This window comes from Microcebus murinus, chromosome 9 (genome assembly GCF_040939455.1).
Source record: "Microcebus murinus isolate Inina chromosome 9, M.murinus_Inina_mat1.0, whole genome shotgun sequence".
Lineage (NCBI taxonomy): Eukaryota > Metazoa > Chordata > Mammalia > Primates > Cheirogaleidae > Microcebus > Microcebus murinus.
The window spans coordinates 80674143-80698038 of record NC_134112.1 but is presented as its reverse complement, the minus strand read 5'-3'; the positions used below and the strand labels follow the sequence as shown (position 1 = coordinate 80698038).

The 23896-nt window shown below is 42.0% G+C and overlaps 1 protein-coding gene across 2 annotated transcripts in view; it reads left to right on the top strand.

The window, feature by feature from the left end:
* The window catches only part of RBM28 (RNA binding motif protein 28), a 30296-nt gene extending 17193 nt beyond the window's left edge, over nucleotides 1-13103 (top strand). For both annotated transcript variants that reach the window (XM_076006598.1, XM_076006597.1), the window contains exons 11-19: nucleotides 247-320; nucleotides 1124-1259; nucleotides 2512-2576; nucleotides 4420-4578; nucleotides 6483-6632; nucleotides 6970-7044; nucleotides 9317-9573; nucleotides 10536-10635; nucleotides 12585-13103. In XM_076006598.1, the coding sequence (XP_075862713.1) occupies nucleotides 247-320; nucleotides 1124-1259; nucleotides 2512-2576; nucleotides 4420-4578; nucleotides 6483-6632; nucleotides 6970-7044; nucleotides 9317-9573; nucleotides 10536-10635; nucleotides 12585-12719 (1151 nt within the window). In that variant the 3' untranslated portion in view covers nucleotides 12720-13103. The remainder of the gene's footprint in view (nucleotides 1-246; nucleotides 321-1123; nucleotides 1260-2511; nucleotides 2577-4419; nucleotides 4579-6482; nucleotides 6633-6969; nucleotides 7045-9316; nucleotides 9574-10535; nucleotides 10636-12584) is intronic.
* The last annotated feature ends 10793 nt before the right edge of the window (nucleotides 13104-23896 follow it).

The following is a 23896-nucleotide window of genomic DNA, read 5'->3' as shown; positions in this document are numbered from 1 at the left end:
AGTATGAAAGATTTAAAAAGGATACCTGTATAGGGCAGCTCCATTACAATCTTATGGGACCACCATCATATATATGTGGTTTGTCATTGACTGAAATGTCATTATGTGATACATGGCTGTACTTAATAAATGGATGCCACCTACCCCTTCTACTCTGTGTCAGGCTACTGCCATTTGTAGTGTTATCTTTGGTTTCCTGGTGGGCTGTTGGAGTTTGGGATCTCACTTAATTTTGTCTCTGTGCAGGTTGTGCATTTGCCCAGTTCATGACTCAAGAAGCAGCTCAGAAATGCCTTATTGCTGCTTCTCCAGAGAATGAGGTAAGGAAGATATGTCCTTGCCTTCAACACAGGAGATAGTGGCTCCTAGCGGCAATATCTAATGTTTATGCAAAGCCTTATTACTGTTGATAATGATAAAGCTAACACTTACTGAGCACTTAGTGTGTGTGTTAGGCAATGATCTTTATGTGTATTACCTTATTTAATCATTACATCAGCCCTATGAGGTAGATAGAATTATTATCTCTACTTCATAGGTGAGGAAACAGGAATAATAATAATATATCTGATAATTACTGGTTGCTGTCTGTGTGTCAGCTTCTATCCTAGATTGATAGCATGAAAGACTGGGACAAGAAGGTATTAAGGCCATTTATGAAGTAGAGTAAGTGTTTGAGAGGAAAAAGTGTGTGGGTGACGGAGAATTTTTCTGTGTATTCTATAATGAAGTATAAATTGTTTTGAGATAAGTTAATCTGTATTGCCATTATTTCTTAAATTCTCTTGAGTAAACACTCCACCATTTCATTAGCTTTCTTTAGAATACTAAAATTTTGCCTGTTTACAGATCATTTTTCTCAATTGGGACCTATTTTAAGGGGACCAACTCCCTTAAAATAAATTCTTTATTGCCAACTGCCTAAATACACACGTGGCCTTTTGTGCAGCTATACTAAATATTGTGAGGCTCGGTGATCCACTTGTAGCCAGCTGTGCTGAGACCTCCTGGGGCTTAGCTTCCATAGCATAATTGGGTTTGTTGTTTCCCCTTCCTTGGTGTTCCTTGTCAGGGGCTTAGTTTCATTATGTGTTTTAAAAGAGAGGGCTGCAATCTGTTGTAGGGTGGTGGGCTTAAACTGGACGGCCGGCAGCTCAAGGTTGACTTGGCAGTGACCCGTGATGAGGCTGCAAAGCTTCGGACAAAGAAGGTGAAGAAGCCGACTGGAACCCGGAACCTTTATCTGGCCCGAGAAGGCTGTGAGTAGTGGAAGGGAGATTGAACCAGGCTTTTCCAGTAGCCAGCTTTTTGCCGTTACAGTGATCCAGCAATAGCATGTTTTTGAGCATGTTTAAAATTAAAAACCCAAATGTCCTCTTTAACAGTGTTGTATTATCGTTCCTCTTTAGTAGATGTGGCTTTCTGTTAGGAAACCTTCACCCATTTTGTGGATTAACCAGTCCCATTCTCTTTTCTGCCTGGTTGCGTTTAGTTTTTTTTATTAAAGGATTGGCAAAGCAAAGAGAGAGGAAAAATTCAAATTACCTTTGCTTCTTGTCATCATTTCTAATAAGAGGTTTTCATTATGTCTAAAATTATTATTTTGGATTATTCATGGATTTAAAATGTACATTTGGTATTTTTCCCTTAATGTCAGAAAAATAATCAGAAATTATCTTTAAGATAAAAAAAAAATCCCTGGCCTGGTGCAGTGGCTCACACCTAAAATCCCAGCACTTTGGGAGGCTGAGGCAGGAGGATCATTTGAGGCCAGGACTTTGAGACCAACCTGAGCAATATAGCGAGACCCTGTCTCTACAGAAATTTTTTAAAAATTAGCTGGGCATGGTAGTGCCTGTCCATATTCTTAGCTACTCATGAGGCTGAGGCAGGAGGGTCACTTGAGCCCAGGAGTTTGAGGTTGCAGTGTGCTCTGACCCTGGCAACAGAGTGAGACCCTGCTTCTGTCTGAAAAAAAAATCCCATCTTCTAGGTCACAGTATTTATCAGCCTACTTCCTACATAGGTAGACAGCCTGTCTGTTAGTCTGTTTTCCTTTGATGCTAGGAATCTGTGGTGATGTGACTTTCTAGGCTGGCTTATCTCACTGATTAGTGATGGCCCCCAAGTATATAAGGAACAGCTAAGTTCCAGGGGCAGGTTATAGGTAGAACATTTTCATTCCAAATGCCCGAAATGTACTTATATTCAGAACTTCCCTCAGTCCTTTCCATCTGACTTTGGGCATGTACAGGAACCTTCTTTGAGGAGAGAGAAGGAGAAAAGGAACAAAATCCCAAAATGTTCAGAATTTTAGTCCTTGAGAGCAGGTTTGAGCACAGAACTTAGCCCTGTAGCCTATTTCTGGACCTAACCAAATGCCACCATGTCCTGGCCAACATAGTCCTCTGGGCCCTGTACAAAGAGTTTGCATCATTCAAATCACATTCCTCTTGTTGCTCAGTGAAAATTCCCTTGGTGATATCTTGGCCTTTTTCCCTCTTTCTGCAGTGATTCGTGCTGGGACTAAAGCTGCAGAGGGTGTGAGTGCTGCTGATATGGCCAAAAGAGAACGGGTGAGTAGATTAGGCACCAACCTTCAGGTTCTGCATGGCTTATAAATCCATCAGAAATAATTATTGAATGCTAGATGTGCTCACTGAAGAGCCAAGTGTGGGTCACATACCATACTTACAGCCTTGTTAGAGAGAAAAGAAGCACATAGGTGAAACAGCAAATAAACCAACATTATATATAGTATTGTATCAGCCTCATATGCCAGCCTAAGAACTGTATCTTATTCTGTTTCCCTAACACTCAGCGCTGAATGTTTGCTGAACAGAATGCTGCTAGATTATGCAGCAGACAGTTAGAGGTTAGGGCTGCATATAATTAGGTGTCAGTATAAATGCAGAATAACATAAGAAAGGAAGACCAGTGTGGGCTGGAGTTAATAGTGAATGAAGGAGATGTAGCTTTTGGAAGGGGTAGCTAAGATGTCAGTTGGAAGGGCTTGATATCTTCAGACTATAAAATCATCTTAGAAAAATTCTATCTTATGGGAGTTTCCACTGTTAACTGATACCATTAAGTTCCTTTGCTGCTTGGTAATGTGAGTTCTCAGTAATTTTTACTTTTGCCATGTAACTTACTTTCAAAATGCTAAGCCAGCCTAGAATGGTAAAGATATATAACCATTAACAGAATTAACTATGGAACCTTAACATGCAAAAGATGAAAAACAGAGGTGACAAGATAATGACAGCAAAAGACAGTGTGTCTTTTTTCAGTGTGCATAGGTTCTAGACTAGTGTTCTTTTTTGGTAGCAGGCATCTGGAAATCATGGTATTTGGGGAGCATTTTATACCCTTTTCTCACCATAATGCAATAGTGACATATTTAATTTTATAACTAATTTTGTTAGCAAAAACCTCACTAGATTATATGTGTGCATTATAAATTCACAGCAGGTACAGCTTTTCCTGAGAGAAAAATACTCTGGTGAACTTAGACACGATAGCCTCTTCAGATGTCCCTTTAATATTCATTTCCAGAGTATTTGTTTATTTTGTGATTCATTGGTATCTTTACCAAACAAAAAGCAGCAGGACTGAGAAGACTTATAAAAGAAAACTTCAATGTTTTTCTACTAAGTTAGTTTTTTCTTTTTCTAATCTTTTCCTTTTCTTTTTTTTTTTTCCTTTACACCCTCACCTTCAATCTTCAAACTTAGTTTTAAAGAACAAATTACGAGAAGAATGTTATCTTTCATTTCATTTTAGACACAGGTCACCTGGAAACTGGTGTTTTGTGCCAGCATGGATGTGGGTGTTGCTGGAAGCAGAGTATCTTTTTGTGGTCATGGACTTTTCTTTGCCTCAAGGTGGCAGAGTTGAGACGAGATGACATTCTATCAAGTATTCTTTGACTAAGTTCCATTTCCTTTTGGAAGGACCAGATAATTAGTTTGACTTGGTGGGTTGTCGAGGATGGAGCATAGATGTTAGCCACAGAATTAATTATTATTTGCTCTGGGCTGCATTTTGAGCTAGGGATATTTTGTTTATGATCTCATTTTGGCCTCATATCAGTGGTGAGAGTTCTTGATTTGCAGTTCCATTTTGTAGATGAAAAATTGAGGATTTAAATTTTCATGCAACTGTTCTGGTTGGGGCTGGCTTTCTCTTTCCGATCTGACTCGAGAGCCCAGGCTCTTACTACCCGCTTCCCACCATCTCGCCCCCTTGAACCTTTCTCTCCCTGTGCTGGGCATTGTAAGGCTGCAAGGTGGGCCATTTCCTTCCTTTTTCTATATGTATGCTTATGGGATGGGGGTTGTGATTCTTTCCTTTTGGAGAATTACAAGCCTTCCTCTTTAAAGGGTAAGTTGTACTGTTAACAATTTGTTGTTTTTTCAGTTTGAGCTGCTGAAGCATCAGAAACTCAAGGACCAGAATATCTTTGTCTCCCGGAGCAGACTCTGCCTGCACAATCTCCCAAAGGCACTGGATGACAAACAGCTCAGAAAGCTGCTGCTGGGTGCTACGAGAGGGGAGAAGGGGGTGCGCATCAAGGAGGTGAGAGTTGACCCTGCCCATTTGGAATTTTCCTTCTCATCCTGGTCAGATCAAGCATTTATCTCAGGCTGTTGAGGTGTTGTCCTGTCTCAACAGATTTTCTTTTGGACACGTCAGCATGCAAGGCTGAGTTCAGCGGTTTCTTGGTTTTATTTTTTTTCCTTCTTCTAAGAACTGTCTTTCACATCTGACCAAATTGCAGCAGAATGTGAGGAAGTCTCTGTCCTCATGAATTAATTTAGCAAGCATTTTTAAAATGTCTGACATGTGCTTAGCATTATACTAGGTGCTGTCATGTGAATTTTCTTACAGAGAAAATGATCTGTGTGCTTTGCTCTAGAAGAGCATTTCACTACCAGTTAGGCTCTTACCCTTTGGTCAGAGTCCCCCATACTCTATGGTGAGCAGGGAACCATGTAGGTCTTCAACAGTTGAATTAGAAAAACACTGGGATCACACCAAAACTTGTTAGACTCTGTGTGAATACAGACACTCCTCCTCTCCCCCCACAACCCCCTTTGCATATCTCTGTTGCAATGCTTTCTATTACACTGGCCTGAAATTATCTGTTAGTCATTTCTCCCAACCAGATTGCGCTCATTTAGGGCAAATATTATCTCGTTATCCTCAATCCTTGGCATAGTACCTGGCACATTGTAATCTCTCAATCAGTATTTATTTTAAAGGTACCATTGCCAATATTTTGGGTCTGCTTTGGTCTATTTATCACCATAAACTGTTTTCCTAATCCCTGAAATGTATGTATTGGTATTTGGGAAATTACATGAGAGAATGTGACTATATCAGCATATATCTAGCATATATCAGCATATATCACTCTTAGTAAAGCTGCTCAAAGTATTTTTGGCATAGTTGTGTAATTTATTATTATCAGCATCTATAATATTTAGTAAATGTCTACATATTAATATTTAAAACCTGTCATAATTTAGAGAAATTTATGTATATTCTATAATATTTGCATTATATTGAAGTTTTCTTTTAATTTTTTCATATGTTTAAGTATAGTTTCTCAGTAAGATATCAGTAAGATAATAAGTGTCAGATAAGATAGTATCAGATAAGTGTCAGATAATAATAATATCAGTAAGATAATAAGTGTCTTGAGGGCAGGAACCTCATTGTGTGATTCTCTTGATTCTCCTACAGTGCATGACAGTTCTAGGCACAAGTAGACACTGGACATAAACCAAATGTGGCATCCAAGTGTCCCCACTACCATTCTCCATTACATGGGAATGACAACTTCCTGGAGTAATTGCTTGTAAATGATCAGTTTTCTCAAAATATCCTACCATACCTTAACACTCTGGGCTGCCTGCTATGTCCGGCTTAAGGATTTAGGGGAAAATCATACCAGAGGGGATCTGAGCTCCAAGCAAAGACAACTGAAACTTCTTCCTGTATTTCTGAGGCTGTATGTTGGGGAGGCTTTTTCTCATGCTGGAAGTGTCTTTTTTATTTAAAGCCATCAGGCCTTCCTTTCTTCCCTTCTTCAATAATTTCTTCCAGAGGGCTTTTTTTTAGCACTCCGTCCTAATTTGCACGAGTACCATGTACCTATCAACTTGTATGTTTTATGAATAGTTAGCTATTATAAATTTTCCTTAGAAAGTTTTATTTCATTTGTGTGCTGATTTGTAGTTCTCTGTTGATGTCTATAAACTCTTAAAAAGCAAGAAAATATAAACTTAATTGTTTTGTGCACTTAGTAGATATATTCTAATAAAATGGATGCTCATTTTGTCAGTACAGTTTTTATGACAGTGATATAAATGATCCTGTTTCAGTAACCTGATTTCTTATTGAATCTATTAAAGCAATTCATGTCTGGCAAGACTTCTCATTCTGTAATTGTTGATTCTTTCTCGTTTTACTCATAGTGTAGGGTGATGCGAGACCTTAAAGGAGCTCACGGAAACACAAAGGGTCAGTCCCTGGGCTACGCCTTTGTGGAGTTCCAGGAGCATGAGCATGCCCTGCGAGCCCTCCGCCACATCAACAACAACCCAGAAATCTTTGGGCCTCAGAAGGTGAGACCTGTTCCCTGAGGGCCACTTGGAGAAAACCAATCTTCCCCTTCCTGTCCAGTGACTTCTGACATTTGAATAGTAGGAAAGAGTAGCAAGTGGAAGTGGAGGCTAATGAGGGAAGGAATGAGTGGTGGTTCTAGGTGCTAAGATGATTAGAAGGAACTCTAAATGTATAGACTGTTTGCAGAACTGGCTCCTTACCTTTAAGTAGAGGAAATAAGCAGCAACCTCTGATTTGGGGGAAAAAGGGCGGGGGGAGGACAATCCAGCTCATTGCATCATTACACTCATAGATAAAATAGTCTAATGAATGGCATTTTGTCTTCTGTTGACACAGAGACCAATAGTGGAGTTCTCTTTGGAAGATCGGAGGAAACTTAAAATAAAGGAACTAAGGATCCAGCGCAGCTTGGTACAGAACTTAAATGGCCTTTTTTTTTTTTTTTTTGAAGGAAATCACTAAAATCTTCTGTTTCTGTTTTGTTCAGTTTGTGCTTCTGCTGCCTTAGAGTAGTTCTCTACTTAATTAGGTTTTTTGTTACCCTTTACTCCCAGTTCCCTAAGCCTCTCCAGGCCAGCTTCTCCTCTGCTGGCCCATCTGTGATAGCACCACAGGAGAAGGGAAAGGAAGGCGAGAAGAGAAGCAGACTGATGTTAACCAGTCAGCAGTTCTTGTGCAGTGTTAGGTGATGGTACATGGCAGAAATAATGGCGAGGTTAAGGTTTTACATTGCTTGTAGATTTTAGCTACATAATTATTTTTTCTTCTTAGATGGCTCTAGAAGTATTATGTCTGATAGTTTTAGTGCTGCTTTTAAACTAGTATGATATAGAGGGAAGAGCAGGGACTTTGGGAACAGGCATACTCATATTCAAACTCTGGCTCTGCCCCTTTCTTGCTACATGTTCCTTGGCAAGTTATCATCTCTCTGCTCTTTAGTTTGTAAAATATGTTAACAACATCTGCTTCACATGAATGATGCGTATAAAATGAGATAATACATGTCAGTTGTCTAGCATACTGACTGCATGGTCAATACGCAGTCGATACTCATTTTCTGACCCGATTTCCCCTAGGACACAAAGGGCTAAATTATTCTTGACCCTGTAACACTTAGAGCTCTCATTGATATTATACCTTAACTTGCATATATAGCAAACATTTGTAGTCTTTGTGATGTATACCAAGAGCATGACCAACAGATGAGCAATTTCAGAATTTCATTGGCTAATATAATGATCCTGGGTTGGAAAACCTGGGATCTGGTTTTTGTTCAAGGCAACTTTGTTATCCGAGGAAGTAGAAGTGTGTGTTACCTTTAACCATTGTTTCAGAGGTGGTTTTAAAGCTACCAGCTTTTTTTTAATATCCAAATTATTTTATTTGTTGCTTATACTTACGTACATACTGCTCTTTCTGTGTAAAAATACCCCTTTCCTCTGACTGAAAAGGATAATTCCATATACTTTCCATATTCAGTTCAAATGATCTTTTTAAAACAGTATTTTCTCACTTCTTAAAGGAGATGAGGAGCCTTGGACTTTCATGAACTCCCCTAAACTGTGTAATTTTTTACTTTGCTTTATTTGTGTATGCATCTCTTCTCCACTAGGCTGAGTCCTGAAAGGTAGACACTTTATTCTTTCCCTCTGTGTCTCTACCACTTACAAACGGACAGGCACATGATAGGCATGTAGGAAACACTGGTTATATCGGCGTACATCTGGATTTTTAAGATGAAAGGGCAGAATAATAGACACTTAACATTATATTAATTTCACTTGAATCTTTTTTTTCCACTTCAGTGCAAATAGTCTGTAACATCCTTTAGGCCTTTATTCCTACACTGTCTTTTCCTTTTTCTTGTCTTCTTCACTTCATGTATTCCTTCTCTAATGCTCTTCCTTTATGTAGATCTGAGTTTCTGGCCTAGGTCATTTTTCTTCTCTCTGAAGAAACTCATTTAGCGTTTCCTACAAGACAGGTGTTCTGGTGTCAAATTCTCTCAATTTTTGTTTGTCTGAGAAAGTCCTTCACTTTTGCAAGATAATTTCATTGGTGATTTTTTTTTTCAAAATTTTATATATCTCTCTCTACTCTTATATGATTTCTGAAGAGAAATCCAATGTAATCTTATCCTTGTTGTTCTATAGGTAAGTTTTTTCCCTCCCTCTGGCTTCTTTCAAGATTTTATCTTTGATTTTCTGCAATTTGACTATGATATGACTAAGCGGTATTGATTTTTGCATATTTATCTTGTTTGATGTTCTCTCTGGACTCCTAGCTCTGTGGTTTAATGTCTGTCATTAATTTTGAAAATTTTTCAGTCCTTATTACTTCAACTATTTCTTCTGTTGCATTCTTTCTTCTCCTGTTATTCCCCTTCACATATTTTACACCTTTGTAATTGTTCCACAGTACTGGCTTTTGAGTCTTGCGCATGTACTCTACCTATTTCTGTGTTATGGGAAGGGGATGGTGGTTGTGTGTGCCCTAGCCAATAACCATCTGTTACTATGACAGGACTTGTGAACTGCTTATATTCACTTTTCTGTAATCTCCAACAGTGGGGGGTAGAATTCCCCTTCTTTCATCCAGCTCAAATAAAGCTCCTCTTTTGCTGAGTATTTGCAGCAAACAGACCTCATCCAGAAACCAGATGGCATTTTCTTGTTTTTTGCAGCAAAAAGTGAGATCTAAGCCTGTAACCGGTGAGCCCCAGAAGGGGCAACTAGAGTCTAGGAAAGACCAGCAAAAAAAAGCAGCTCAAAACCACACAAAGGGGCAAGGCAAGGCTCCTCCAGAGCAGAAGGGGAAGGCGGGCTCTACCTCATGGACAGGGTTCCAGACCAGGGCTGAAGTGGAGCAGGTGGAGCTGCCTGATGGAAAGAAGAGAAGAAAGGTCCTGGCACTCCCTTCACACCGGGGCCCCAAGATCAGGTGAGATGCAAGAGGGCAGCATAGTAGCTTCTAAGTGGGTTTGCTTTTGCTTAGCTGTTTACTTCTTTGTGGCATTTGTTTGGGTTGAAGGGATGCTAAGTGCTGTGCTGGTCCCATATAAAGGGTTAACACACAAGTCTCCCTGTGTCAACAAAGCTGTCACTCTTGGATCAACTGGCAAAGGGAGCCACAGAGGAGCCTTCTAGGGCAGGCTGTTGTGCCATTTTTTCCTTCTTTTGAAGATCTTCTTCCTGTCCAAGTGGCCATCTCTGTCAGTTATGAAGCCATGTGTTTGAAGTTCACCTGTAGTTTCTGTTTGGGGCAACAGATAACTTCTATGTACAAAAGTAGATCTTAGCTGGGCACGGTGGCTCACGCCTGTAATCTCAGCACTCTGGGAGGCTGAGGCGGGAGGATTGCTCGAGGTCAGGAGTTCGAAACCACTCTGAGCAAGAGCGAGACCCCATTTCTACTATAAATAGAAAGAAATTAATTGGCCAACTAATATATAGAAAAAATTGGCCGGGCATGGTGGCGCATGCCTGTAGTCCCAGCTACTTGGGAGGCTGAGGCAGGAGGATCGCTTGAGCCCAGGAGTTTGAGGTTGCTGTGAGCTAGGCTGACGCCACGGCACTCACTCTAGCCTGGGCAACAAAGCGAGACTCTGTCTCAAAAAAAAGTAGATCTTTACAAAATATTCGTTAAATAAATGAAGGTTTTTGAGACGTCCATGAGATTTTAAGCAAAAACAAAATAAAAAATAAAAAGCCACAAAGAAAATTAAGTACGCAAATGTTGAGCCTTATGATAGTCTTTTGCAGTATACTTTGTTAGAATGATTTAACGTATGGGCTTAGAGCTAGTGTACAAAAAGGAATTTTATCTCTTGGGCTTAGAGAACCTAGGGGTGGGATGCCAATTAGGGGTAGAACTCTGGGTGACACTTGGCCATCTTATTTCAGGTTGCGAGACAAAGGCAAAGTGAAATCCCTTCCTCCCAAAAAGCCAAAGCCCCAGATAAACCAGTGGAAGCAGGAGAAACAGCAGTTATCTTCCAGGCAGGTGAGTTCTGCAGGTACACAGCTTTGGTATTGGGAGGCTCTGCTGGGCTGGCAGCCACTGTTGTACGTTGGGTAGTTGGCCAAAAAGAAAGGGCTTCTGGATTACAACTCCATGCAGAACTGCAGCTTTTAGAGGATGTTGAGATCCACAGTTATAAAAGTAGAGAAAAAATTAAAATGAGCCCCAAATATATCTGCTGCTCTCCTTCAGTAGTTACCATGTTTTACCTATCCCCATACATGCTCTCCCCTACCAGAGTATATTAAAGTGAACCCTACTCCACATATAAAAATGCACCTGATGTGAAAATGAGTTATATTGCTCAGAAAAATCTCAGAATGCATCTCTGACTGATTAGGCCTTAAATATACACACATACATTATGCCATTATCATATCTAATGAAATTAATAAGAAACTTTTAGTATCATCTACTACATAGCCCTTATTAAAATTTCTACAATTGCCTCCAAAATATTTTTTTATAGTTAGTATGAATCAGGATCCAGCATCCACACTTTATATTTCTTAAATCTTTTTTCTATAATTTCCACACTCCCTTACCACCCCCCCTTTTCCCATGCTGTTAATTTATTGGAGAATCCAGGTAATTTGCCTTTTAGAATGTATTACATTTTGAATTTAGCTGCTTGCTTCCTTGTGGTATCATTTAACTTGTTCCTATGACATCCCATATTACCTGTCAACCAGTAGTTGTTTGACCTAGAGTCTTGGTCAAGTTCAGTTTTCTTGACAAGAGTATTTCATAAGTGGTACTGTGTGTCTCCTTGCATCACGTGAGGCACATACTACCTGGTTGCCCATTTTTAGTGATGGTAAGATTGATCAGTAGATTTGGGGTTGTCTGCCTTATTCCTCCATTGATAAAGTTCCCTATCAGCCTTTCACCTAATGGCTTTAGCAAACATTGATGAGTGTTATCTAGATCCATTATTTAATTATGGGTTACAGAATGGTGATTTTCTAATTCTATCCTTTTGCACTTTTTAGTAGAATTCTAGAAAGAAAAATCTTCCCTTATCAACCACAAAATATCATTTGTATAGGAAAGACAGGATAAATACTTGATTTTTTCCCCGTCTGTATCAGTTTCCAGAGTAATGAGCTATTGCCCTATTAACCTCCTATGGTGACCACTAAAATTTTTTTAGTATTATGAAATCATGAGGTTTTTATATACTTGATGTGCTTCAAATGCAGTCATTATTCTTATCCTATCTTAGGCCAGCAGAAGCCCATTCAGGTTGGCTCCTGGGTCCTTCTGACATGACCTTATTTGCCTTTGGTAGTGTCCTTGCTTTCTAGTACAATAGGATGTCCTAAGCCTATCTCATATATACTTCTCCCCCAGTTCTGGCATTAGCCAGTTTTCTAAGGAGCCCTAATTCCTTTTAGTAGAAAAATGGTGGCCCTATGTTCTTAAGTGTTTGAAGTCAACCTTTCTTCTCCCCTTCCCCAGTCCCTTTCCTTTAAAGGTAAAAGAAGCATTACCTTCCCTTCCCATCTTTCTCTAGAAATCTGTCTGTGTCGTTCCTGACCTATACCATACTATATTACAGAGATATCTGAAATCTCATAAGCAATATTCTTGGTGAGGGGATGGGCAAGTGAGAATGTCCAAACTCTGGGCTAGCTTATCTGCATTAATCTGAGATTAAAGTGAGCATTTGGGATCTGGAGTGGGAGAGGCCTCCTAATCACCCACACAGCATGTTAGGCAGGCCCTGCTTCTATGCATTCTTGGTCTGATTTCTTACCAATGGATGATCCTTTTTGAGCTCTTGTCTGTAAAAGTCTCTTTCTGGAAGCCCACCTCTTCCTGGTGGACATGATCTCTATACCTACTTATTTTCCGTCTTGGGGTGGCTTAAGGGTAAGGTGATATTTAGTGTTTGAAATTGATTATGTTTCTTTTCCTTCCATTTGTAGGTACCTAAGAAAAAAGCTAAGGGAAATAAGACAGAAACCCGCTTCAATCAGCTGGTCGAACAATATAAGCAGAAATTGTTGGGACCTTCTAAAGGGCCACCTCTTGCAAAGAGGAGCAAATGGTTTGATAGTTGATAATGCCAGCAGACTGGATAAGAGCTGGGTTGTGTACTTCTTGGTGAAGCTCCCAGGTTCCTCCCTAGCCCCCATGTCTTCCTAAAGGAAAGAAAGCCCCTGAGGGCATGGTTACTCTCTTGGGAGGCTCCTTGGGCTGTGCATATCTGAACTTTCCCTCCTCCGGTGTGTGGTTGGTTACCCACAAAGAGAAATACCAAAAAAAATCATGATGTTTTCATATTATCAAGATTATTATATGAAGTTGTATCTATAATTATGACCCATTTTTCTTTGTTTCTCAAATGGAAACAAATGTGAAAAGCATTTTAGAGTGCTGAATTTTTAAGATGTATGTTTTGTTAAACGTCTTCTCTAAATGAAATATTGTGTGGCTTTCTAATAACAGACTCTCTCTCATTTCTAATGTATGTGAATCCTTTATTATTTATGAACATTCTTGACATTCCTAACTAATTTGGTTACATAGTCCTACACACTGCAGGAGTTGACTGAGCTGGAAGAAACGCTAACTTAATCTGTGTGGGTGGGAGACACTTGGAAAGTAATGGAGGATGGTGAGGCCTGGCAGAGAGTGGTGCCTGGCACCTGATAAGTATTTGCAGAATGAGGGGGTGATTATTGATAGTTGACCAGAAATCAGTTTGCAGTGGCCAAAAGATACTACTAGCCTGGTGAGAGATATTAGCCCGGTGAGAGATACTAGTCTGGTGAGTGATGGCCTGCATTTCTCTCAGAGAGCTAGTGGGTATGGTGGGAGGAGCATAAGCTTGAGGCCCAGGCTGTAGCCTAACCTGCCATCAGCCAGTGGGTGGCCTTAGGCCACATGCTATTTCTTTGAGTGTTGGTTTTCTCATCTATAGAATAAGGAATTTAACTAAATGTTTTCTTTGATTCATCCCAGCTCTAAACTCTTTTTCTAATTCATTCCCATCCATATTCAAATTCTTTCCCTTTTCTAAATTTTAGAGGTATCTCAAAGCTGGGAGAGGTGGTAAATATTAGAGAGTCATGGTCCATTAGGATCCTGATGGCATGAAGGAAAGGTTGAGTCTGATAAGATGAAATCATTGAGACAAACATAAAGCCTTGTGCTTTGGTGTAAAACCCACCTGCACAACTTCTGATGGGAAAGTTTAAGTTGATTGAATTCACACTGAAGTACCAGCCTGGCTACTGTGTATATAATAGGACTGCCAAGCTGTATTAGTAGATGTGATATCTCAGGTAAGTGAGCTGCTAGTACCCTGAGCTGGCAGCCAACCTGTAAGACGATGTAATGACTGTGTTGGTGAAGGAAATCAAACTGTCAAATGGAAGCAAAATAGCAAAATTGGTCATGAGTTGATTGTTGTCAAAGCTGGTCTTGGGTTAGTGAAGATTTGTTATGCCATTCTCTCTGCTTTTGTGAACATTTCGAATTTTCCATAATGAAAAGTTAGAAATGTCAGATGAGTAACTGAAGAAATCTGATACTGACCTGCCTGAGAAAGGAATTCTTGGGGTATAGTAGCTGATGGTAGGGCCCAGAAGGGCACATGGAGGCAGATGCATAAAAGCCACAAGGAAAAGCCACAAGGAATTTTGGCTCCAGTATAAGGAAGAACTTTTTAATGTTGTCAGAGGGATATGAGTTTGTCTCTGAAACAGTCCAAGTGTAGATGTGCTAAGGCCATGATAGTGTCCAGGAGACTCCAATACCAGAGGATTGGCTGGAGGAGATGGTAAGGACTGGTCAGCTCATCAGTGTTTGGCCCCAGAGTGACTTGGAGATGTGCCTCATGTCTCACCCTGGTCCTTGAGGCCCCTTCCTGGAGAATATCTGGCCATCATTCTTTGTGTAGCAGCCTTCACGTGCTTGATCTTCATTAGGGCTGTCCCTAGATGGTTTAACCCCTGCCTAAAACCCTCCAGTGGGCCTGGCTCACGCCTGTAATCCTAGCTCTCTGGGAGGCCAAGGTGGGCAGATTGCTTGAGGTCAGGAGTTCAAAACCAGCCTGAGCAAGAGCAAGACCCCATCTCTATTAAAAATAGAAAGAAATTAATTGGCCAACTAAAAATATATAGAAAAAATTAGCCGGGCATGGTGGCACATGCCTGTAGTCCCAGCTACTTGGGAGGCTGAGGCAGAAGGATTGCTTGAGCCCAGGAGTTTGAGGTTGCTGTGAGCCAGGCTGACGCCACAGCACTCTAGCCCAGGCAACAGAGTGAGACTCTATCTCAAAATAAAATAAAATAAAATAAAACCCTCCAGTGGTTTCTCATCATGTTGATTGAAATCGCAGCATCTTCCCTGGACATGCAGTACCCTAGGTTCTGCAACCCCTGTCACCTCTCTAGCCCCATCTTCATCCACTCTCTCCTCTTCATCCACTTTTGGCCACTTTGTCTCTTCACTCTCTGCCCCTCAGAGCCCCTCTATTCCCTCTGCCTGGAGAGCGTTTCCCTCACATATTTTGCTTATTGCTCAGATCCTCCTCCCGGAGCTGTCACCTCCTCCTGGAGCTCTTCCCAGAATATCTAAAGTAGGGCTTTTCTTCCCCTCTTCTCTGTCCTGCCCCCTCACTGAATTCTTTCACCTTCTCTGTTTTCTTTCTGGTACTAATCTCTACCTGAAGTCCTTCATCTCCCCAATTAGAATGTATGTTCTGTGAAAGGGACTTTATCTCTCTCATTCCCTCCTGTAGACAGAGCACCTAGTACTGACCCTGGCACGCAGGTGTTGAATACATATTTGTTGAATGAAAAAGCAAAGGAGGAAGAAAGAGACAGTACTAAGTAGATAAGAGAAAAAGTTGGGAATATAGCCCACAGTTCTTGATTCCCCAGTCTAGTCCAGTGCTATAAATCTGCTGTCCCCAACACCCAGGGCCACAGACCAGTACAAATCGGTACATCACCACCTGAGCTCTGCACCTACCCTTGCACTTCTTCTGTGGAAAAATTGTCTTCCATAAAACTTAGGAACTAGGCACCTAGCAGAAAGGGAGCAAAGCTTCATCAGTATTTACAGCCACTCCCCATTGCTCACATCCCTGCCTAAGCTCCGCCCCCCCCATCTGTGGAAAAATTGTCTTGCATGCAACCAGTCCCTGGTGCCAAAAAGGTTGGGGACTGCTACTATAAATGATGCTTTCACAGAACCACTGCCTAGCTAGGGATATGACTATTTCATTGCAGTATCTTGGGAAACCAGTGAATGCTCCCAAATCCCCTTATTTGGTTTAGTGGTGCATGAAGAAGAGGCTATGATAATATTTAAACCTTTTGGAGAGATCCAAAGGACAAGTGCTTTATCTTCAGGGTCACCCTGAGACGGTGTGACTTGGGGATTTTCATAGGTTCTTGCAGTCGCCTGGCAACACATCTGTCCTAGCATGGTCTGTACAGTGTAGAGGAAGTCAGGGACTTTATTAAGGGTGATTTGTTTTCCTTTCGCCAACTCTGTGCCTGTTTACCAGTTACTTTTCTGTTTGGAATATAAATATCTTTAACATTGAAAAATATATAATGTATCTTAACATTTAGGATAGATAGAAATTAGTATTCATTTAGATAGTGCTGCCAGATTGTCTTAGATCCAGATATTTCTTGTAACAGCTTTAGTAACCTAGTGTGTTAAAACCTCATTGAATTGCGTGGGAAGTTACTGCACAGTTCCTTTAAGAGAGTAATGTGAGGAGAAATCATCTTTCTCAACAACCACATTCCACCTATAGTGTCCTCCTTTGGGACACCTCACCAGAGGTTATTTGGTCAGCTCCATTCCCTTGAGAGTGAATGGAGAGTGAATGGCTCTTCACTGCAGAGCCTGGTGTGTCAGGAAATGGAATTTTCTGAATTATTATGAAGGTTGAGATACTGCTTGGTTAAACAACAATGACAAACATTTTTGTTAACACCCAAGACCAAAGGCCACCAGTCAAAACTATCAAGTTTTGGTATCAATTACTTGGTAGCCTGACTCAGTGATGAGACTGTTAATAAAGAATTGTAAGACGGTATGCGGCTGTTTCTTTGCCTTTTTACTTATTTATTTATGTTGTTTAGTTTGTAGTTTTGGAGAATCTGCTCTGCTCCAGCTGTACGGTTCCTTCTAGAGTGGCAAGGATTGTGCTTCAGCTGTCACAGAAATGATATCCATGGTTTCCTCTATTATAAAGTTAGAGCACGTGATCCATTCTTCGAAATACTTCCAAATATCCTTTGGCATGTTTTTATCTTGAAAAGAGGTTTTCCAACTAGAAATACAGAGCCTCAAGACTCCAGAGATCCCCTTTTCATCATGTACTTGGCCTTCAGTTCTTGAGGAGGCAGGGGGTCAAATGTGTCACAATGTGTGCTCACCCCCCAGAGTCTGCAGTCCTAGCTCTCTAGCTGACCCAAGTAGCCAGTTCTGTGCCTGGTATCCTTGTGACTCACTGTTTGTGAAGTGACTGACAGGCAGCTGCCAATTCTGTCATATGAGAAGCAGCTCTGCCCATGTAACTTTGAAAATTCCTACACTTTTCCGAACAATTCCTTCATGGAAATAGCCACGTTGTCAATTGTGAAGATGCCTGAGATAAGTTTGTTTTCATTTTGTCTCGGGCAGTGCTCCACTCCTGCCTTCAACTCGGCTCTAACTGGGGCTGTAAGGGCCAGGATGAGGTTTCTCTCAGGCCTAGTAAAGATTTCCAAATTTCCCTTTGCCAAAGGTTAACTAATTTAGAAGTCATCCACATGCATTGCCTTGCTTTGGTTCTTTTTTTCTTGTCCTGGTACCTCTTCCTTTCCAGGATTATTTGCAGAGTCTGAGACCACTCATTGGTTGGGATGTTATTCCGTGGCCCAGACATGGGGAGAGTTACCAGTATAATCTGCAATTACTCTGGCTTCTGATTCTGAGCTGGTGACTGGCTTCACACAAACTTCTATGTGAAGGACTATGCCAGAAAGACTGTGGAGGACATAGCCTGGGAACTAATTCTGAGAAGAAAAGTACAGAGTCACTGAAAGACCTTTTGGACCACCCCCAAATGGAGCATCTTGATAAACAGCAAATCCAGTTTTCCTTAGACTTGTTCACGCTGCCCAGGCTTCTCTGCCAGAATCTTCTTCACTGAACATTTGATAGGACAAAAATCCTTTATGTCCTTGAGGGCAGGGACTATATTTCATGCTTTTCCACATACCCTGCAACACCCAACATTGATTTACTCATAGTAGGAGTTCATTTGATACTGTGAAACTCTCTGAAGGCCATCTGTTCCCATACTTAGCTGGGCTTGTGAAGGACAACAGTCATTTCCTGGTGGTGATGTGCATGAAAGGGCCCTGGAATACAGTGATAGGAAATGCTAATAAACTGTTGGCAGTGCCTTGACTACCACCTAGTGCTTTCTGCTGTGCCTTGTCCACACTGACCTGGACACTTTCTCTTGTCCTTCTTCTCCACTCAAGTGCCATCCAGCATTCAGGTTTGGGCTCAAGGCTCAACTTCTCCTGGGACCTCAACCATCCCAGGGCATTGTGATCTCTGCCCCTAAGTTCCTGGCACACTTCCGGGCTAGCATCCTCTCACTCGACAAAGCATGTGCTGCTGTGGCTTGCTTGTCATTTCTGTAGGTCTTGTCTGCCCAAGTGTGAGGCCCCTGATGACAAGAACTAGCTCCCTGTAGTCCCAGCTCTGGCCTGGCTCATGGCTGTCCTTAGTGATTGGCTACCCAGGATGATGAAGGTGAAGGACATACCAGTCATCTGCTGTAGCAATCTTGCCCCAGCCTGCATTTATTTTGTATATTTTCCCTTTCTTTTTCTTACTCAGCCTCATTCTTAGTAAGTGCTCAAAAAATGTCAGTTCCTCCCACTCTTCCACTCCTTTTCTTTTCCTCTTCTCCCCTGCGCTGTTGTCTGGGCCCCAGTTCACCAGCAACTCCAGTCAGATGTTGCTTAATCTGCCTTGTGACCAGAGCCAATCTCATTCCTGTCTCCTTGCTTCTCGAGGGACTCCCAGCCCGTGTGCAAAGGGCTGGATGTGCAAGAAACCCAGCGTCCAGAAACAGGTTCTCCAATGTCCCCTCCTCACTCTCAACCTGTCTCCCCAGTTCCTCCTCCTTTTCCTCTCCCCTGGGTCTGACACTCCATTGTCTGCATGCACTTTTCAGCTGAAAGTTACTCACATGCTGTACTTCTGATGCTACCACAGAAAAGATGCTTCGTATTTTGGTCCATGGTGGGAAAGATCCTGTCATAGCACTTGGCACCACAAGTGGAGGAAGAGGCCCAGGACATTATTCCTGTGCTATTTGCAATAAGATGAAGGGACTAAGGCTTACCTTTTCAATAATGGTCCTAAAAACACCCCAACAGACATCCCTCCTCCATTAGCACAGGGTCTATCAGTTGCCAGAGAATGTGAAGTTGTCCAGCTCTCAGAACAGCACCAGCTCTGCTGCAGGGTTCTGTGCAGCAGAGCAGGCCTGTGCTATTTCAGAGGTAGGTAACGTCACAAATAAAATGAAAAACAATTCTTGGAGGCAGAGCCCTTCGCCTCCTTCCAAGCCAGCAGTGCCCACTTGCAGTCCAAAGGTGGCCGCCTGCGCCAGATCAGCAAAGGTTGGCAAGTGCCCCTGGGAAGTGCATGTTCTACCTGTCTCAGGATGGCTGCAGAGAGGTATGTCCAGTGCCAACTCTGCTCACCTGGATGGTACGCCTGATTCTGACCCTGTCAACAGAAGGGAAACATTCTGGCGTTTTCTGTCAGAAGGATAACTCAGCACTGAACCATCTCACATGTCCTCCCACTGACCAACAACCCATATCCATTCAATGACATGAGCGACTTCTTTGGTGAGTCAGGTAGTAATCGAACATTTATTTGTGTTCTAATTGCATGAAATCATGGTGAATTGTAACCACAGATTCCCTACCAATAACAGCAGTCTGCAAAAATCAACAAAAGTATTCTGTAAAAATCAATTATATAGAATTATAAATGGCATTGTGTATTTTATTGTTATTTGTAAATTATGTGCTGCACATCCTTTTTTATCAATGAAATTTATAATAAACATACAATATACATACATATTCATATCAGAGAACCAGTTGTTAAGCAGTTACCAGCATATCACTGCCATAAACCCTTTTTGTCTCCTGCTTACCCAGGTTCTAGAAGTGGCCAGCCCACTACTTTGAGTGTCTCCACTCCCTTTTTTAGTTGCCCAAGTAGTGTTCTGTCCAGCCTTCTAGACTCTTTTTCTTACCCTCCCCTCAAAACTATTCTGTTCCTTATGCTCATATATGTGCCAGCCCCGGGAGCACCGCGTTAGGCCTTGGCCTTCCATGGTTAGCTCCTGATGTGTGCATGGGTCTTGATAAGAGGGAGCTGGCCCTGCTGGTAACAGTACTGTGGAGAGCTGGCCCTTTCTCTTGTAGTCTTTAAGTGACAAGTGTTATGGGAAGTTGAGGTCAGATAGGTCTCCACATAGAAAGATACTGTCCATAGGAAAGAGTTTTGAACCCCCTTTCAAACCACACCTAGGGACAACTGCCTACAGGTGGGGCTTTGCACAGTCTCCCCCTGGCAAGGGGAGGATCAGCCAAGGACTAGTTTTGCAGAGTTGTCAGCATGAGGCCCTGTGATGTGTGCCAGGCTTGGGCATTGCCCTGTTCCCAGGAAGACAGGCCGAGCTGGCAACCTGGCTTAGGCTTGGGCTTCTTCAAAGCCCTTTCACGTCTCTTATCTCAGGGGATCTTCACAACAAGCCCGGGCAAGTCAGAAGGTTGCTGAGGGGCAGGGATCACCACCCGCCTGGATGAAAGCAGGATGCGGGCAAGTCCAGACCCTCTGCTAAGATCACTTGGCCACCTGAGCTAGGACAGTCCCCACCCGGCCTGAGCTGGGTCTCCAGGGCCTATTGAAGGCACTGTCTTGTATTTGAAAACTGTTTTTGCCAGGTACACCAAATATTTTCAGGGTAAAAAATGGTTTCCTGTTTTCAAATTAAGTGGTAAGAAAAGGGCATTTTCATTCTCACATTCTTTGGATGGTGAAACCTTTTAAAATTTGCTTTGTGTTATCGGCAGTGGCAATTTTTGTGACACGTTATTAACTTAAAGCCCTTTGCTTGACCGGTCCTTTCTCCCCAGCCCAGAGCAAAAGAAACGAGTCATCGCATATTTTTGTAATTGTTTTGTTTTTTCTCTTTTTCTCTCCTGTGCTACCAGAAACCAAGTGTACTCATAACATACAAATAGGTGTAAAGAGAATTTGAGCAGTGCACACATTTATTTTGCGATTTCCTTGGCAGTCACCAGGGCTCCTGTTGAGGCTGCTAATATGGAAAGGGTAGACTGGCTCTGCCTGGTTTTCTAACTGCCTTTCCCCGAATTCTGCAGACATCTCCATTCCCCTGGAGGTCAGATAATGGCTATTTATTTTCCACAGTCATGGAAATCTCTGGGGAGATCCGTGGCAATTTGACGAGGGCTATTAAAGGGACATTAGGATTGAAGTGGCTGCTCAGGAAATCATATTTCCTGAGCAGCCACTGTCTGCAGGGACAGCTGCCAGCACAAAGGAACCCAGCCCGGCTTGCCTGCCCAGTGGCAGCTGCACATGGGTGTGGCTGGTGACCAGCCGTGGGAGTGAGTCCCAGGGAAGGGGACAGGTTTCTTAGAATGACCATTTATCTCTGCTTTCTCACTCAAATAATAGTTAATAATAGCAGTTAACAATTGCTGAGTTCCTACTATGTGTCAAGCATGTGCTAAGAATGGCCTCATTAAGTAAAATGGCTACCCCATCCCCATCCCCACACCCTGAGACCCAGATGGAGATGACAGAAGGGAAGTCTCTATGTGGGAAGGCAAGGGGTACCTTGTCCCAGGAGACTCACTGCCTGCCCTAAGCACCTCTTGCATTTTCACATATTCTGAAACACACATTCTGGGAATTGGGCTAATTGACAGAGTGGGTTTCCTCTGGAAGCCCAGAGCGCCTCAGGACCCCTCAGTAGGGCCATGGGAAGTCTATTTCTGGGCCCATCCTCCTTGCCTGAGTGTCTTTCCTTCTCTCACCTGGCCCCCAGGGAATCCTTGGTAGACAGCAGGCACTCAGTAGGGAATATAGTGAGAGTGGTCTCCAGGGGTGGTCCCGCAGGGAGCTGGGGCAGTCATTTCAGGAAACATAAATGTCCGTGGGCTGGGGGCTGCCTGTCTGGGCCAGGGCAGGAAATGCATGGGCTCCCAGGGACCTGCTACAGAACCTCTTGGTCTTGATAAGGGATTGGGTCCTTGATAAGGGTCCTTTTCTGGGGCAGTGAGGTGCCAGGGGTGGGAGGAACAATGAGCAGGTCTGAGCTGCTCTAGGAGGGTGAGGGACACAAGGGGGGAAACCAGAGAAAGGCAGAGGCTCCTCCCAAGGGAGCCGAAGTCCTTAGGGCAAGAAGCACAGTGAGAATCCTGGCGGCACAGGGAGGGGCTATGATGCTGAAACCCCCATTGAGGTTTTAGGGTTCTCCTTACATATTAAGAATAGTGGCCATGTGTCATTTTGTGGCAATTATATTTCCCAGTTTGCTGTTTACCTTTTAGTTTTGGTAAAGCTATTTTAAAAATCTTTTATATATATATATAAAAAGTATGATTTTCCCTTTGGAGTTTTTCCTTTGCTTTTATGCTTATAATGTTCTTACTGCTTTTGAAAGTACAACAGACACATTTTCCTCCTATATTTTCTTTGAATTTTTAAAATGCTTCTAAAGTCATACACTTGTATTAGTTTCCCAGGGCTGTTGTAACAAAGTGCCACAAATTGGGTGGCTGAGGACAACAGAAATGTATTGTTTCACAGTTCAGGAGGCCAGAAGTCTGAAATCAAGGTGTGAGCAGAGCCAAAGTCCTTCTGAAGCCTGGAGGGGAAGGATTCTTCCCTGCCTCTTCCAGCTTCTGATAGTCCCAGATGTCTTGGCTTGCAGCCGTATAGAACCCCAATCTCTGCCCCTGTCTTCACATGCCATGTTCTTATACAGGTACCAGTCATATTGGATTAGGGGGCCTACCCTGCTCTAGTTTGCCTTCATGTTAGCTCAATTACATCTGCAATGGACCTATTTCCCAAAAAGGTCACATTCTGAGGTGCTGGGGGCGAGGACTTCAACGTATCTTCTTTGGGGTGACACAATTCAACCCGTAACATTTAACTCTTTTATCCACCTGAAATTTATTAACTTGAACATGTAAGTGTGAACAAAGTATAACTTTTTCCCCAAAATTTTAACCAATTTTCTCTGTACCGTTTATCAACACCACCTCTCCTTGCAGGATTGTGAGTCTGCCTTTATAGGACACTAACCCTTGCACACTAACTTCTGCTTGGAGGTAAGTCCCACGGATGTGTCCGCCAATTCTTGCATTGTGGTACACTATTTTCATTATTATAGCTTTATTGTATATTTAATATATGATAAGGCAAAATTCCTCATCATTCCTCTTGAACTTTTTTCTCAGCTATTCTTGCCTGTGTATTTCTTCTAAGTAAACTTTAGAATAACTGTGCCATGCTTAACAGCAACAAACCAACAACTCTCCCTAGACTTTTAATTGGACTGTGTTCAATCTATAAGTTAACTGTACAGCACATTCAGTCTTCCCATTTGGGAACATGGCATGCTTTTCCATCTAATTAATTATTTAATGGGTTTTCAAAAAGTTAAAAAACATTTAAGACATAGGATTTCATTTCCAAAACTTATTGGTACAGTGAATCCTAGGTATTTTTGTTATTCTTATTGTTGCTGTCTCTGCCCCCCCATCCACCCACCCATGTAATATTTTCTAATTGGTTATTTCTAGTTGACGAGGAAGCTATTGAATTTTGCATCCAGCCACTTTATTAAATTCGCCTGTTAGTTCTAATAGCTTTTCAATTTATTCTTGTGGGCTCTCTGGGGCTTTTTGCACAAACCAATTCAAATGAATAATTAACTCTCCAGCTGAATCAGTGACCTTACCTAAATCAGGCCTCTTGTAAATTTAGGGAAATTTGGCTGAAGGAGAATGCTGTGTAAAGGAAGTGTAAAAGGGACCTTGGAAAATTCTGGTGGCTTCCAGAATGTTCACATTCTTTAGTGCATCATTTTGCTGCTCAAACTCTGTGATCAGAATTGTGGATAAAAGAGTTTGGGTATCAA